The sequence below is a fragment of the Tenebrio molitor genome, chromosome 7, assembly GCF_963966145.1.
Source record: "Tenebrio molitor chromosome 7, icTenMoli1.1, whole genome shotgun sequence".
Classification (NCBI taxonomy): Eukaryota; Metazoa; Arthropoda; class Insecta; order Coleoptera; family Tenebrionidae; genus Tenebrio; species Tenebrio molitor.
The window spans coordinates 618164-635941 of NC_091052.1; the positions used below are offsets into that span (position 1 = coordinate 618164).

The 17778-nt window shown below is 34.4% G+C and overlaps 2 protein-coding genes and 1 long non-coding RNA gene across 6 annotated transcripts in view; 2 read left to right on the plus strand and 1 right to left on the minus strand.

The window, feature by feature from the left end:
• Nucleotides 1–1801: 1801 nt before the first annotated feature.
• LOC138135920 (uncharacterized) lies at nt 1802–5296 on the plus strand. The gene is made up of 3 exons (XR_011161125.1): nt 1802–2114; nt 2991–3721; nt 4186–5296. It is a non-coding gene; the product is annotated as an uncharacterized lncRNA (long non-coding RNA).
• A 1703-nt stretch (nt 5297–6999) lies between these two features.
• The window catches only part of LOC138135986 (leucine zipper putative tumor suppressor 2 homolog), a 37153-nt gene continuing 26374 nt past the window's right edge, over nt 7000–17778 (plus strand). Inside the window, exon 1 of one of the 2 annotated variants that reach the window (XM_069055001.1) lies at nt 7000–7221. The gene's annotated coding sequence lies outside the window, so the exon portion shown is untranslated. The remainder of the gene's footprint in view (nt 7222–17778) is intronic. The other variant, XM_069055000.1, reaches the window with a different exon arrangement.
• LOC138135988 (COP9 signalosome complex subunit 2-like) overlaps nt 7445–17778 on the minus strand; it is a 29362-nt gene continuing 19028 nt past the window's right edge. The window contains exons 1-2 of one of the 3 annotated variants that reach the window (XM_069055008.1): nt 12729–13200; nt 7445–8956 (exon numbers count right to left, since the gene is read on the minus strand). In XM_069055008.1, the coding sequence (XP_068911109.1) occupies nt 7518–8828 (1311 nt within the window). In that variant the 5' untranslated portion in view covers nt 8829–8956; nt 12729–13200 and the 3' untranslated portion in view covers nt 7445–7517. Of the gene's footprint in view, nt 8957–10017; nt 10370–12728; nt 13201–17778 lie in introns of those variants that run through there. The other 2 variants (XM_069055007.1, XM_069055009.1) reach the window with 2 other exon arrangements.

A 17778-nucleotide genomic window follows, 5' to 3' on the forward strand; every position in this document is an offset into this window, starting at 1 on the left:
GCTACTTACTTAAAATTAAAAATTTAATTATTTTTTTTAACAAACAGTCTGGCTTCAGTCATTATCGCCTGTAAATTTCTTTAGTTTAACGTTATAAAAATAATGACAATTTTATTGTTTAATCAGAATTTTCTCCACTTTGGTGCTTGACTGCTTGCCAAAGTATGTGGTGACATCTTTGCAAACGATAGTAAATACAATTTAAAATAGTACAAATAAAATTTCAATCATGTCACATTAAAGAAATACAACATATATATTTTTTTGCGATTTCTTTCTACGCGTCCCTGGCATTCAAGCAACACTGGATATGTGAAAACTAAATCTCGATTTTTGAGGTAAATTTTTAACCATTTTTTTAATTTGATGACATAAAAATAATGTAATGGGCGGCTATACTTCATTTTTATTTAAAAAAAAATTCGTTTTAACACGAAATAGGTAATTAAGAAAATGGTCCTAATAAATAACAATTATAAAATAGTGCTAGGGTATAATATACCTATGTATTCAGTTTTGTGTGAATACCTACCTCTCAAATGCAAGTCCTAGTATGTAATACAGGGTTTTGATTACTTTTCTTTGATATGACATTATTTTTATAAAAAATGTAGATGTATCGGAGGTTTGAAAAATACCTATGGAATCGCAGACAAAGGATTCAAGTAACCAAGGAATGATATTCCTAAAAATTCTCACTTTTGTCATGAAGAACTCTAACGAATTGGGCGGATGCTTTGAAACAATTATGACTGAGGAGATTTACCTGAAAGTTAATTTTGTTTGTTTTTGTATCAATACTACCAGTTCAGGTAATCGGTCAGGGCAGATTAGATTATTTGTATAGATATCTGCCTACTAACATTAAACACATATTCTTAGAATAATGAAACCAAAATATTTTTTGTTGGATATCTAAGGGTTTGCCGTTGATTTTACCATTCTGTAGGTACCTACAGCTAATTAGTTTCCAGATAATGTAATCGAATAACTCGAAACCGAATTTGCTTCATAGTCAGGTACGAGCATCGAAGATAATTTTGTTTTTAAACCAATAACAATATGTTCAATTTAATAGGGAATTCCACAATTTTTCTTAGAAAGCAAAATAATTGCCCCAATCCTCCCACGTAGGTATTCTTAAACACTAGATAAATTTAAAATCTTACAGGTAGAGGTACTTGAAACATTACATTTAATGTGTATATGTAGTATATATTTCATTACGAGAAATATTATGAAATATAAGAGAGAAATTCCAACATATAAATGTAAAAACTGGAATGACATTATACTTCTATTGCAGTTCTTATTCATGTTATAAATAATGAATCATTGTCGTAATTGTAAATTGTCGTTTTAGATTCCCAATGATCGTTGATTTGAGAAAACAAACATTATTACTCTCACAAAATTATTGTAATGAGTTTATTTAGCTGTCCAAAAATTTACGACGACAAACAAATACCTAACGCTCATTTCAGATACATGTATCAACAGAAAAGATAGCAAAGCACTCTTGTCTATTAGTTAGGTATCTTATGTACATCATAAATTTGTGGAATAACATATCAATAAGTATTTATAAAATTTAACTCAACGCTATGTCAAATTTAATGGATGAAAAAAATCCAGCAAAATTTAAAAAAAGTTTCTTGGAATTAAAAGATCAACATAAATAAAAATTGCAGTTAAATAATTGACATGTTTGAAAGCGTTTTAAGAATATAATATTTAACGTTAGACGACGAAATCAACACGATATCGTGTGAATTGTCTTTAAAATTTTTTAAATATCTTTTTTCGTATCCTGTATCATGGCTGATTAGTTTTATAAAAATATTACGATAAGTTTTTCTCTACATTTCTTTGAACTAAGCTGGTGCGCTATAGTCCCAATTCCCAGAAATATTTTTGGTTATCCTGATTGGCTGGCCGAAGAACTGACTACCTGGTTAAATACTTTACGCCAATATAAGTATAAGCCGCAAAATTTTTGACTAAAAATCATTTGCTTCCGGGGAAGCATTTGTTTGATTTTGTGAATAGTGAGAAGTCCGAAACTGAAAAAATTCAGTTTTGCAGTGACTGTGTTGGTGTTTACTTCTGTTCTGGTAAGTTAACTTTTGTACTATTTTCAATTATTAAAAATTTCTATTACTATTTATGTACTATTTTTTATTATTAAAAATCTCGATTTCTTGTATCACATTTTCACCATTTTATGTTAGATCGATTTAAATTTGATTATGACCAAAATTTTTGCAGTGTACTGTATTTTTTAAATATTTAAAATATGTCAATGATAAACCAATTAAAGTATTCACAAAAATGTTCGTAAATTAGAGAATAGTAGGTATGTTTGTAAATAATTTCGTTGCATTAAATGTTCATAAGCTTTGTTTTAACAACAGACTAAGTAGTTATTATTATTATTTAATTTTGCCAAATGATAACTTTTTTAAATGCGACTGTGATGACATTTTTCTTCAATTGTTATTGTTAGAAAAAAAGATTTCTTAAGATCTTAAATGTCTAAACAATGAAAAAAAATCGTAAATGTTATCATTTAAATACCATTATGTTCTTATTTTTTAATAAAAAAATGAATATTGATTTATTATTACAGCTTTTATATTTGTTATTAATAATTATCTACGTACTTTCATTCTGTGTATCGGAATGATTAATGAATAAATGGTTGCCTACACTAAAAAGTTAATATTCTGAGCTTTAAAAAACTTTTAATCAAAATGAAAATAAAATTACATATTATGTATCTAAATATTTATTTGTGAAAATGTGTAATAATATTTATATAAAATCTGTTTTCTTTTGGTGTAAAAGTACCGAATATATGTATTTGGTTACTCTTATCGTGACTTTGTAAAAAATTATTAAGCTTATTAAGTAACTTAGGTATGTAAATGTAACATAAATCCATAAAATAAGCAGTACTTACTAAACAGACATTTACTGTATTTTTTCAGATTTTAAGAATGGAAGTTCTCGTAAACATACCATGCCATTGAAAGAGCCAAGTTGAAAACAAGATCGACTCCGCCGTTCCGAATAACTGTACTGATAAAAAATCCAAATTTTTCCTTCATTTTTTAATATTCCCCACATGGGTCATTTAAACGAATTACCCATTAATTTAGATAAATTATTGGATGACTCCACAACAGATTCATGCTCCCTAAAGAAACGAACATTTTTGCAAAATATGACCAGTACTGCAAATACTTTTTTCATAGCGGGTGGTATTAACATCACGACTTCAATTTGGACAGACGAGGAAGCCATTTCAAGAGAAATGATTTCCGAAACAATCAGAAAATTTTTCAAAGACGCACAGCCAAAACTGTCGAATACACACCGTTACGCGAAGAACTCTTCGAAACCTACCATGCAATTTGCAGATTTTTCTCCGGTTGTTGGTGAGGGTTTCCCACGAAAACCGTCAACATTTTATAACGGTGGAAGAGACGATTTTTTTTTTATCTTGCCGTTAGGCCATTCTGCTCCTTCTAACTCCACTCTCGGTAGAAGAGGCGGATGGAACAAACGTCCACTACGTCCGAAATACATTGGCACGTGTAGGTCGAACTGTCTGCAAGAAGTAAGTAATAGTTTGGCAGGAGTCATCGATACCGGCGAGGCATACGTGGGCACGGAGAACGTGAGAAGAAACGTGAACGAAATTTGGAACGGCGGAGAGGTAAATTTCCCTCATAATTGCTAATTGCTCATAATACCTACTTTGTCAAAATACGCAAACTTTAATTAAAAGACAAAATGTGCACTTATTTTCCGAAAAATTTAATGTGATTAAAATTATTGGTACTGTGCAAGTGCAACCAATTTAACTTTAGCGCATTTTTTTATGTTTTGATTTTCGTATTATGTTTACACCATTTTTCACTTATTACAATTTCACATTTTATCCATTTGTTACTTACTTTGTTATTAACTATTACATAATTTGTTTTCCTGTTTCTCTGAATAATGTGTTGCATAATCTGTCTATTTCTTTAAATGAAATTTGCACGATATAATTATGTATTTTAAAATATTATGGATTAAGGAAATATCTATTACTAAAACGCATATAAAGGATACAGTTAACCTTTTATTTATGAAATAATTTAACTTAATACTGTACAGAGATATGCTTGGTTTCAGGAAGAGTCAGCTAATTTACAAATTGTACAAATACCGGAAGGTGTTCGGTACAATGTGCTTGATGAAGCAATGATAGCTCAATATGTAGACTTCATGAACAACTCTGTATTCTCGTCTTATTGGACATTTTTACAATCAGCAATTAAAGAAAACGACCTCGTAACACGGGAAAATCCAGCCACTTCGGATAATCAGGGATAGTAATATGGCAGGTTTCGACCTTTTTAAATTTTTATGTCTCAATGCCGTGTTATAAGGTGTTTTATTATTGTATTTTGAACTGCAAACTATATTATGTCGTTCAAAATACGATAACAAACACAACACTGCACTATTAGTTTTAAAGCTAGGAAGCGAGGGGAATTAAGTATTATGAAACAAAAATTTGGTGTTATTATACCTACAATCTGGGTTAACGATAAAAATAATACAAAAAAAAACACACAAAATCCACAAAAACATATATAAAAATATGTATCTGTTTCAATAATTTGTATGGATTTGTTTTGAATATACGTGCGTGCAGTGCAGTGTGTTTTTTGTATTTTTAAATTTGTGTTGTCATTACTTGGTATTATTTAGTTATTTATTTTTTGTTACATCTTGTTCATAATTGAAGTGTAAGTCTTTTTTTATTAATGACGTTTTATAAAACATCACTTTGAGCTATAGTGAGCCATAGTAGTGTTTGATATATGTACTTATAAACAATTACAAATAAAAAAAAATATAATATGAAACATTTTTTTACCTACATGTAGTATAGTGTAGCATTTAAGTGTAATAGATAGGCACCAAAAAAACTATTTTTTTTAATTATTTCTTTCTGTTCATACACAAACAAGTTACATACCAACAATTATAATAGAACCCTAAAATTTTTATGATTTTATTATTAAGTGTGTGCAAAAACAGTAACGTGAGTGGACGACATTTTAGTTGTATGAATAAAAATATTATATATATGCAGTATTTTTTATGCTCTGTAAATAGAAACAAAAACTGTAATGCATAAAAGTTTTATATAAATCGGTTAATATAAATATATTTCCTAAAACATCCTATCTAAAATAAAATATGTATAACCTTTTCTTTCAATTTGTTAATTTAATATGTATGTAATATGATGTATTAAAATCAAAAATTTAATGCGACTGGAAATTAACAAAACATTTTAAATATTTTTTTAATTTATTATTTTAATTTCTAGGCGTATTAAGAAAGAGATGAGGGTGTTTCTGACTAAAAAGTATTTATTTTTGTATTTTGTTCTTTTATTTGTTATTGAAATTGCAAATACATGTTCTATTAATGCATGCTTCTTTCATTTTTAGCCACACTTTTTGGTTTCTTTTCAGTTCATGATTCATGGTATTCTCGATATACAGGGTGTATCTAAATGCGTGTGTTAATTTTAACACGTAGCCGAGCTTGTGAAATGAAACGTTTTTTTTTTTTTAATTTTTTACTAAAAAGCGTTACAATTTGATTTAAAATTGATAATAAATTAGCCATCAAAATGTATTCTCGGCTATGGGTAAGGGAGAAAATTTTCTGTTCTGATAGAAACGAAGCCTGTCAAAAATGTTACATCGTTATAGAAAAAATAAAATAATTAAAATTAAAATTCTCATGATTACAAAAAAATAGAGTGTGCAAAACGAGTCGTTTGATAAAAATTGGGGGGCAAAAATTTTGGCAAACTTTTGCGAATTTTGCAAAATGTTATAGAGCAAAGTGTACTACATTGGCTGGTTAAAATTAACACACGTATTTAAAATAAACCCTGTATACCTAATTTTTAACATTCACCTGAATGCTGATGCAGTGACAGGTCAATGGAGGGTGAGAAAATAATAATAATAAATTCTTTACCGATCCTTGTTAGTAATTTACAAAGGAATTGTAAACTTGTTTCGTCTTTGTTTCATAATAATTCTATGTAGGTGATTATGTTAACAGTATTCTGAGTGGCAATAAAGATTTAACAGGAGATTTTAAATTTATACATTTTCTCGACGGCTAGTTAAACTGTAAATTTTGAACCCTTCTTGAAGCTTGTTCATAATGTTTTTGTTTTACTTACAATAAAACTTATAAGTCTACCGTTTTTACAATTTCAATGGTTAAAATAATTTAGATTATGTTATGTAAAGTTTAATTAATTCCTGCGCGCTTTTAAGGTTCGAGCTTTTTTAATCGGTCTTGAATTCTGATACAATTTGGTACTGTTAACGTACCTAAACATCACAAATTAAAATAGTTTAATTCGGAAGAATGATAGTGTTGCTAACTTTGACAGATGCTGAACACGCGCTTGATCTCACTAATGGGTCTTTTTTAAAATTTGGCGTCGAGGTTGGCGTTGAAGAGTCGATTGTGAATGCACCACGCGGATAAGAGATCACGGATCAGCTGTTTAAATCGAGCGGTGCGTTCTCAATCGACTCTCCAACACCAACTTCGACGCCAAATTAAAAAAAAAACACCTTTATACCTAATTGCGTCACGCTGTAACCACCAGATTATCTTTTTGATAACTGGGTTTTGTCCTGTCAAAAAAATTCTCGAGAAAGGTAAGGATATCGAAGAGAGCAGTCGATTCGTGGCCAATCCATTATTTTCATCGGCGACCACCGTTAAAAAGGAAACCGTTTCTTGGAAACTCTGAACATGTTCCCGAAGATAAATCACCCATTGTTTACGTTTGGTTTCGAATGTGTGTTAACCGCGAATTGGCATAAAATCCTCACGTGTGTGTTTTGTGAGCGTGTGTGCGTGTGGGTTAGGTTCAACCTGCCGCACTTAGGCACTTGACTGAGAGAGCAGTTAGTAAGTCAGTGGTGGTAAAAGCGACTTGAGTTAGTCTTGCACAGGTATTCTTGGCTAACGAATCGCGCGTGTTCACCTGTACACATCTCCTCGAGTTGTAGTGGGTCACTTGGACGTCGTTGTGCGGATATTTGATTTGTTCGGAGGAGTGATCAGTGACCGTTCAGAGAACGACTTTCTGGATTTTTCCGGGATTCGAAATAGGTAAGGTGTGGAGCGCTAATCCGGACGATTTTTGAATGGAAACCGGTAATTTGCCCGGTTCCGGTATACCGCTGAGGTTCACGGTCAGCGAGATATCTCTAATTGCAGCATTTACTACCACATGGAAAAATCGCAAAATGTGTTATTATTCCTGCAAGGAGCTTTAATTAACCGGCATCGCTCAGACTCGCAACGTTCAATCAGATCGAAAAAAAATCACAGATCATGAAACAACGTATATTTTGAAGAAAAGGAAACTAAAAACATAACACGTCTGATAAATGCATGTTTAATAACTACTCAAAACACAGACTGAGATTGTGAATTCGGTCGGACAAAAGTTCCATCGCCTTGTAGATTTGAGGCTCAGGTTTGGGATTCATGATCAACACTTTGTTCAGCTGATCGATTTTGCCAGCGATGACTTTATCTAAAATGCACGAAACAATCAAGTTTTCGGTTTCTTCCTCGCTTATACCCAATTCTTCACCCACGAACGAAATTTTGATTTTGTTGTAGGGCTTGATCAGTATCAGTAAAATTTTTGTCCGAAAATTCTTCAGCAGATCTATGATGTGTTCTTGTATAAACTGATCTCTCATCAGCGACTCTTTGTTTTCTTGAAATATTCTTTCAAATTTTTTCATGTCATTGTTTTGATAGGCTGCGATTAAGTCGGTCATGGTTTTGATTTCCGGTTTATTCTTGTAGGGTTTAGCTTCTTGCGAGTCGAAGGGGTCTATGGCGGATTTCATAAGCATGCTAGTCAAAAGTATATACTTGAGACACGCTAGTCTTCTAGGATTTCCGGATTCGTCGTAGTTTTTAAAAGCTTCGAAAAAATCAGTGTACGCTTTTTCGTAATCACCCGACCGTAAATACATTTTCCCTCCGCATTCCCTGATAATACTCATAATGATGGGGTGAGGAATCGCGGACCTCACTCTCAACGACCGTTCGTATAACTCTTTCAGATGTTGATGGTTTTTCAGTTCGGTATACATCTGTATTTCTAGAGCGTACACTTCTAGAAGTTGCGTACCTTTATGCAAATCACTCTCCGAATCGCAATAACCGCAAGCCTGTTTCAGCTGTCTGATGATGGATGAAAGTTTATTAAACTCACCTCTTTCAAGGAAAACTTTTCCTAGTTTGGTATTCGTTTTGAACCACAGTCTGTCATTTTTCGAGTTTTTTAAAGCATCTAGGGTTGTTTCGTAAAAATTCTTTAACATTTCCATATCGTCTGACGTCGACGTGAAGTCTAGAATCGAGTTGATGGATTTCTCTGCGTGGTTCTTCGTCACGGCCGTATTAACATAAGTGAGGAGTTCCTTGTATTTGTTCATAGTTTCTTTGTAATTCTTCAACTGGAAATAGATTTTAACCATTTGCTTGAGCGCTTTGAAACCCCATATTCCTTTGGCATCGCCTTGCAGTTCGAGAACGTTCTGAAATGCCGCAAGTGATGCCCGGGCGTCTTCTTCTTTTAATGATTTCGCACAGTAATATTGGTTTTCCAAGTTGACGTCTGATTCCGACGTGCTGTCTTCCGAATATTCAAGGTCGTAATCACTTTCTTCCAGGAGCATGTCTTCGTCTTCCATTATATATTGGTAATTAAGAATTCTGCTGAACACACCACACAAATTATTCGGTAGGGTTTTTGATGTTTGACAGTTCGTCAGTCCAATGCGTTACGCCGCAATGTTGCCAACACAGATCTGCATATGCCCTGAATTGAAACAAAAGAAATATTAGTTATCTTATCCCTCTCCTTTGACGGTGATTGTGGAACCGCTGGTTTTGTGTTTCGGGTTACAACAGCTGATTGCATCTAATGATTTATGATGATTTACGATTTAAGGCAATGTCAATTTTCCTCAGCTATAGAAACGTTGCCAGTTCATGTAATATGTATATGTCAACGGTTGGCAACTGCGAAATTAATAATTCGATTTTGGCGGCAATTTTAAAAGTTTTAAAGGATAAGTGGTTAATTAGAGATTTTGCTCGTAACTCGTTTCTGCGTGCGTGTTCAGTCTAGTTAATTAAAAGAAAAAATATTGGCCGGTAAGCAATTTATGACAAAAACATGAATCACGACAACTTGGAAAGTTAAAAATTTAATCTGATGAGAGATGATCCGAAGAGTAATGAAAGTATAATAGACAAGACAAAAAGTTTGAATACGTGCAAGAATCTTGACATTGTACTCATTTCAGTAACGGATTTAATAATAAAGTACAGTTTAATAATAAATCTGATGAAGATGGTCTCTGCTGATTAATCTCGAAAAAATATTATAATCTCTACACGGTTTTAACCTTTCACGACAAAATCCTTCTTTCGTACAGATGGTTGACATTGACATCTGTGCAAGTGTTTTATACTTAGAAATTTTCAATTCAGTCATCGTCAAAGCAATAATTTTTCAATATCTCGATACAACATTCACTTTGTTCGGTGATGGAGTCATCACTGTCTAATGTGTGTGTTGTATTACGCGAAAATTTAAAATTGTTTTGCAAAATTAGTTTTTCTGGGAAGCCGGTCGGTTCTCTACCATTAGTGTCTCAGTGATTGATTTGCACTGAAAAAAACCGTAATCACACCAAGGTAAATTGAATTAAATACGTAATCAAAGCGGCTTTCAGTGATCCCATGACGGAAGTGGAGGAACGTACGAAGGTGAAGTCTTGCAATAAATCTCTTGGAACACATAAAGTATTGGAATTGCGTGAGAAACACTACTAATATGCATACGGTTTAATAAGGTTAATATCCACTACCCACCCACTTCAGAGATTTGTTACGTTCGAAATTGCCGTTGATTAGGGCCGCTTTCTATCTCCACAGCACGCATTAGCCACATTGACAAAGAGATGACTAACGTGTCCATTAGCATACCACCAACAATCTACTGTCATAAAGGAGATTACAGCTGGCGCACACTACTTATATGTCATGCCATTGTGTTGTCGACGATTTCTTCTACCTGTGTTATTTTCTAACGAACTATTTAAGGCTTGTCAAATGTCGCCGTTATCAGTAATTGCGATTTCGAGGAACAACTTGTCCATGAACGACATCACTCATGCCATATCCTTGTAAAGCACCGACCAATAATAATCAAAGTGCCCAAAATTCTACCGATTCTCATTAAACATCTGATCTGATCCAAAAATAAACAAAACGTTTTGTGGATTTGTTTGACTGTAGATAATCCCGACCACTTGCAAGTTTAGAATGATTAATTTAATTGGAAGTTCGTCTAATAGGTCCGGGTTTTCACTTTGGGTCTCGAAAGGTCGCATCCTCTTCTAACACAATCGAAATTATACAATAATCCATCATTTCATACAAGGTCTTTGATATTGTTACGATTGGAGAGCAAGTCATGGCATCAGGATTGCGAAATAAACTTAATGTACTGATTGCGTCTGTGAAACCGTCTATAACAAATCAATATTGCAAAACCAGCCAGCGCTCGGTGGTTTTCTGTTTAACAAATCATCCGCTTTGCCTGATCTATCATTTTATTGCTTTATTACTAACGTAAATCAAATACTGCAGTAACCACACAACAGTAGGTAACTACGTCACTGCTGGACCTTTGATTATCCGATTTTTGGTCCCTTCAGGAGCGAGTTCGGTGGGTGTATAAACACCATTTCATATGCAGATAAAGCATCATAAACAGCTGGTTATAACCATGTAGTTGAAATTATTTCGCACGCCATACACTTCCCGCGGCTATCGTATATCTTCCGAATGCTTTTATTTTGCAATAAAATATCTGATTTGGTGTTATTGTGCGGTGCGTTAAAATCGAGTTTTGCTTTCTAAACGATTGTTGTTGCGAATAACGGATAACCGCTTTCAAAAAATATTTCCTGAAAAAATCATTCTCTCCGATAACAATCGATAGATTGAAAACTCAAAGCACAGTTAGTGAAGATTATATTTTATGAATGTCTTCCGTTTTGTCCACGGAAGGTGGACTTTAGTGGTTTAAACTCGCTCTTTCTAGTCACCGATTGCACGTCTGGAAAAACGTTACCCACATATCAATAGCTCAATAAAGTCAAATAAAGCGTGTAACAGTTGATTAAACAACTTACAAGTATAACTATATCTATAATTCTAACTGGACTTATTGTACGTTGAGCAATTCCGTGCAGATTGTTCAGGCGAAAAGCAATAACGAGATAATATGTGTAATATTTTAATCCTATTCATGTCTTCATTTTATCTGTCGTCTTCCAATTGTGGGACTCGCAATAGAAAGTTGCGATTAAATTATTATGTACAGTTTAATTTTAATGACTCTATTATCATGTTTCAAATTTGGTAAGTGTTAAGTTTCTTGTATTCGTTTTTTGTTTTGTTGTTCGGTACGACTGTTTGAATAACGGTTGATGGGATATACATGGCAAAATTAAATTAAAGTAGAATATAAGTAGGTATCACAAAAAAAAACAACGATAGCAATAGATGGTAACGGCAAGTGTCAATAAATTAGACTTCTGGTTTGAAAGTTGGAAATTTTGGTTATTGCAGCCGTTTCATCAATTTCTATTTTTTTATTAAAATGTTGTATTTACTGATTGGTCTTTGACACACTCCTTCTTACGCGACATTATCAAGTTTCAGTGTATTATACAAGCTGGACGTTTTTGTGTCTACTTGTTTTAAATGGCGATAACCAAAAATGGGGCCTGCAACAAAAATAAATGGTTATAAGACACCCAAGAGATACATCATTGTATTCCAATTGTACTAGCCCACAGGAAAAATTTGAATATGACGGTTGCGAAAAAAGTGGACAGATTTCGATGCCCTGATAAATAAATTGTGTAATTTATCACACTGTTACCACACGTAACATTAAAAATAACCACACTAAGGTGACAATTACTCATTACTGGGATTGTTTTATATTTAGTCATGGGAAAACCGTAGTGATGTCAGATGGCCTGGGAATAAAATATACTTTATTGGTCGTTGAATATTTATAGGAGTTATTGGAAGTAAATGCATGACTTGTAAATTTCGGCGTTATCGAATTTCACACGGTAGAAAAAAGTGACGTCAGAAATTCGTTTTTCACTGTTCCACTTTTCCGAACTGTTCCGTTAAAATGGTCTTGAACTTTATGTCGCACAATACGTCGTCGAATCTCGGACAAAACATTACCAAATGGGTGCACTTTTGAAACATTTTTTTCGCAATCGCTGTCTGCACACGATTTATACAAAATGTTTTAACCACTTTTGCAACAATTACTATCACAATACTAGTTTTGTATAACACATACACTGGGCTTGTCATGAAAATAACCTCCTTAAATCTTGCAACAGTATGGAAACAATGATGCTGTTGAGTGCCCTTGCGCAACACACACTAAAGTGGCAGAAACATGTGTTGCTTTATGAAAATTTGTAATCACCGAGCAATCACTGCTTGAATGACAGCTGTCGCGATCGAGACAATCTCGGACGTACCTTGCATCTGTCTCAGCTTGGAAGATCCTCCTTTCTCTATTGTTGTCGGTTGCGTGCGGGGTGATATTGGCGTGAGATTTGACCGGCACCTCCACCACGGGCGGAGGTAGCGAGCGGTTGCGGCAGCGGTCGGTGGGCAGCATCTATAGGGGCCCCAGGGCACGAGCCATTCCCGCCCAGTTCTGCGTCACCTCGGAACCTTTCCCACGCTGTAGCTCACTATATCGCACACCGTCGTCGAACGGGGCACCCCTTTCCCCACTTGGCTGGTTGTTAAGCTTCATGGGCGATGGTCATCCGCGGTGATATATTTCGTTTAAGCCATTACCTTTCTAATGCTTGAGAAATGCTCAGATAACAGTACAAGTTCATTTGTGTGAACGTGGCCATAAAAATCTGAACGCTTTTAACATCGTAATCGGTGTTATGTATCGCTGTCGAGTTGCTGAGGACACTCTTGGGAAATTTTCTTTGTTCCTTTGTTGACTATCTGTTGATGAACATTTTTAATTTGGTACTAAACTAATCAAACGGAATGCGCCGTTTTAACCTCATTCATTCTTTTGTTGGTGCAATAACTGAAAAGTATCTTTATGAAACATACAAACACATATGAGAAAGCATCAATAAAGCAAAGAAAACATTTAAGATTACATTTATTATCAAAAAAGTTATATCACTAACTTGTGCATTGCAGTTACATAATTAAATAATTAATAACCAGGAAGGGGAAAATAATGCTAAATGCTTAGAAATACGTGTGGAATAAAATGATTTACATCTAGTTACCTTTGCATTACCCTTGTAAAAATACGAAATGCTGCTCTACAAAAAAAAAAGAAAGCCTAACCTCAAAATATTCCAAAATTCCAAATGTGATTTATTGTGAAGGGATGATATGAATGCAAAGTAGAGAATGAAATTTAAAAGGAGCTAACAAAAGCAAGTCACAGCTAGTGTCGAAAGTGGCCACCCAAAAAAGGGAGTATTTGGCTAAATGTGATAATCTGAATTTTAAACAAAAAACTATCTCAAGTGATAATCGAGAAAAGACATCCTAAAATCGAAAAAAGACATCCTAAACTTGACCAATAAAGTAGGATGACCGCAATTTTGCGTTGCCGGGGTTTCTAAGTAAATTTCCAAGTAAAATTTTTGTTGATTGTTGCGATATCAATATGTAATTATTTTTGCTGTCTAGCAACCTGTCCGATTTTTTAGTAATACCTGAGGATGAGCTTCTGGGATTGGTGAAATTGAAAACTTTATAACTTGGTTATGTAGCTACAGGAAAATTTATTTCAGTCATCTTGAGGGTCTCTTTGCTGTCGGCACATGCCTGTTTTCTATGGTGTATACATATTTTTCTCTTTTAACTAATGACTAAAATTTCTTTAATACAATCCAGATGTGATCTGCCTCAGAAACGTAATGCCACGATCAGTTAGGTATTAGATACAATCTGTAGAGTATGGCAAATGACAATCTTTTGATTTTTTTTAATTCTTCTACGCCTATTATGTTTGTTGAAACAAAATTAGAAGAGTAAAAAAATCACGTTCTACATAGTTGCTGTATATGCAAGGGATATTTTTTATACAGTGTGTTCCTTTAAAATAATTACGAAAGTGAAAAGTGAAATCCGAATGATTAGTGAATTAAGACGAGACTGTCAGTTTTCATTAGCTGTAAAATTACTGAAATCAGATAAAGCAGCAAGTGATTAATACAAGTAAGTAGGTTCTTGAAAGCTCTCTTAGATTGTGACCGAAAAAATAAAGAAGTAAATGAGAATAAATAAAGGTTAAGTGAAGTAAACAAGAACAAAAATGAATGAAAGGAACACGATACGTAGAGAAAGAGTAAAACGTCGTTTAATTTAATATCTATAAGGCAATCTCTTCAATAAAAACTGCGATTTTATTTATTCTTTCTTAGAAGTTTGCGAACTTCTTAAAGGAAGTCAAAGCGTGGTGAACGTTAACATGTTGTTACTTATATTATAATTTTCGCTTCCTGTATTTGTGTAATTATGATGTTCGAAGTTAATCCATAAATGGCAAGCGATGTGTTGTGTGAAATTAATTTATTCAAATTATTGTTTGTATAAATAAAGTATAACTGTGACATTAGTTGACTGGAGAGCGAGGTAATTGCCTGTAAAGTACCGATTTAGGTCTAAAAAACACAAAAAGCTTTTGCCGGATGTTTCAGTTTTATCCTAGAGCTATTTGCAAAAGAAACTAACGTCTAATTTGCCCGTATTTATGTTTATACTTTATTAATTATAATTATCTCGGCCTGACGCTGTAACATTTCTTCAGAATGTGTGCGTAATTACTGCTTGAATTAATTTATTCCACAGGGGAAATTTCCAATACGACTATGTACATATTTTGGTTTTTTTCGTGGACGTGAAAAAGAAAAACAATGCAGGCGCCAGACATGAAAAGCGGCTGCAATGAGCTTTCAGACTAGAAAGGTGTGCAAGAATTCAGGTGATTTATACCGACAAACACGCATGTATCACATTTCATTCATGCCGGGGCCGTTGCACTTGAAACTTTTATTATGCAAACAAGAGGAAAAATGGCACCTTTCAAATATTAGACTGTTGGTAATTGCGCACCGTGACGTGTCCGAAAGGAATGACGTTGGCAATTTCGGCGCTCGATTTGAAATCGACACATCGTAGGGAGTTGCTCCTGAGATCAAAGAAACTATTCCAACTCAACACATTGTGTAAATCAAAACAGCCATTTGAATACAAAATATCGATAAATTCCGGTAGTGGCGGCCGTAAACAATGGGTGTATGTAGAGTTTGGATCCTGCGATAAAGCTCTCCAGACGTATTTAAAGTAACAATGAATATTGTATGACTTCTGAGAATCGAACTTTTTACGTATATTATGCACGCACGGGGGGCTTCAGCTCAACTCACTGTTTATATGGCAAGTGGTTATTGTAAATCAGCAAGTTGAAACACCTGATTTTTTGTTCTCAACATTTGCATAATAAAACGTCGGGTTTTTCCTGCTTTTGGGTGCGTATGAGAAAAAATAATGGGCAACGGGACCATATTAGTTGGACCTAAATGGGTCTTCTTGACAATAATCGGGATTTACTCGACGTACCCACATAACGTAGAGTACTTGTGCATATTTTTTGGAATGAATGGACCGATTTATTTCGGCGAAACTGGTGTCCAGCAATAAAACGTGGGAGTGGAAAGGACTGTCTGCGTTATTTTTGGAAATTTGGAGCGTCATCTGTTATCAAGAGAATCCGCATTCTCAAAGCAGGTGCTTTGTACATCCACTGGTTTCGCTACACGTAATTTATGTATCAAGCAAAGTTAACGTTTGAAATTTGAGAATGTAATATCTGACTGTGTATTTGGCCAAGTTTATTTTATTATCTTCTTATGTGCGTATTAAACAGGTTTCTAACTGTACTACGAGTCGTCTATTCTGCGTAAAAGTATACAATGGAAAAGCGATTATTTATGAACAGGCACACAGGCAATTAACGAAGATGAGAGGCACACTTTTAATAATTTACAACCGAACCTAATGGAATTAGCGTTATTAGAATACAAAAATCTAATTTGGTTCACTCTTGAGGTTCAATTCCGCGAATCAAAAGAAGAATTTGGCCAAACAATGTAATTATGTGGCAATTACTTTCATCTTCTGTACAGACGAATCAGAACCCACTCGGGAATAAATTAACTTGTGTGCTCATGCATAACTAGCCAACCATAAAACTCAGTTAAGATTTTCCCAAAGGCCAGCCAGTAATCTCGTCGAGAAGATTCGATCTGAGATTAATCAGCGAAGGCTTTTTGACTTGAAGGGAAACGGCGGGTCAACGCATCCTGAAAGTCCTAGAACGCCCAAACTCGAACACAATACACAATATATATCATATTAATGGTTTGTCGAAAAATCACTTTATGCTAATGGAGATATCAAATGTAACAAAGATCACGACTGTATATCATCTTGATGGCGGGAAAGTGTGCGGACGTAAAGTAAATTTCAAATTGACATTTATATTGGAATAAATCAAGAACCAAATAAACTTAACAAATTTGAATTATCGCCGGACGCGCGCGCCAACACTACACATGTAAATTGCCACTGCACGAGCCAAAAATAGTAAATAACAGCGATCCGAGAAGTCAACCCTGCGGAACGGTGATTCGAGGGTTGCGCGTTCAAGCTGCTTTTGATGAATTATTCATGGTGCATTTGCTCTGCGATGAGAATTTCAATCGAGCGTAATTACGAAACAATTACTTGTCTAACTTACAGATTCTTCCGAAGAAGAAATGATGATTTTCTTTGTACATATGTAGTCTCCGGCTTTGAAGTGCGGTGTGGGTATTACGAGATTATTCTGCGGTTGGGAGATTTATAGCCCACTTGCTTGTAATATATTTGCTGTGTATAATCTGTTTTCTTTAATGCACCGTTTAAAGTAGCTTTGATCTGGTCGAGGTCAAAGTTAATGCAATTTATGCATTACCTCGGTTTATTGCTGTTGCAGCATCGCCAACCTTATTGTGACTGATGGGCCCTTTTCTACTTTTTGTCGACTGGTGAATCCAGATTGGACTTTTAATTTCTAATTTTGAAAACATTTAAATTTGGTGCTACAAAGCAATAGGACTAGATATTAAATATTTTGGAAAATTTTAACTTTTCATTTTAAGCCTCCGATTGTTACCACTGGACTCTGGAGAGGTCGAACTGTCGAATCCATCTTCGGGGCCGGTGTCGATTTGTGGACCGATGCCTCTTCCACGCCGAAGTGACTCTGGAAAAACCCGCATTCTTTTTTGTAAAGGGAGAAGAGAGGAGTGAACGAAACGAACACGTTTAGAGCGTGAACGAAAATGAGAGTGCAGATTTGCCGAGAACAAATCCGGACGCAAACGGCCCCCGGGTGACACAATGAAGCGTAATTTTTGTATTGGTTCATTAAGTAGAGCATCACAACATAATAAAAATTTTATTTTGTAAAATGTCATATGGTTACAGTGT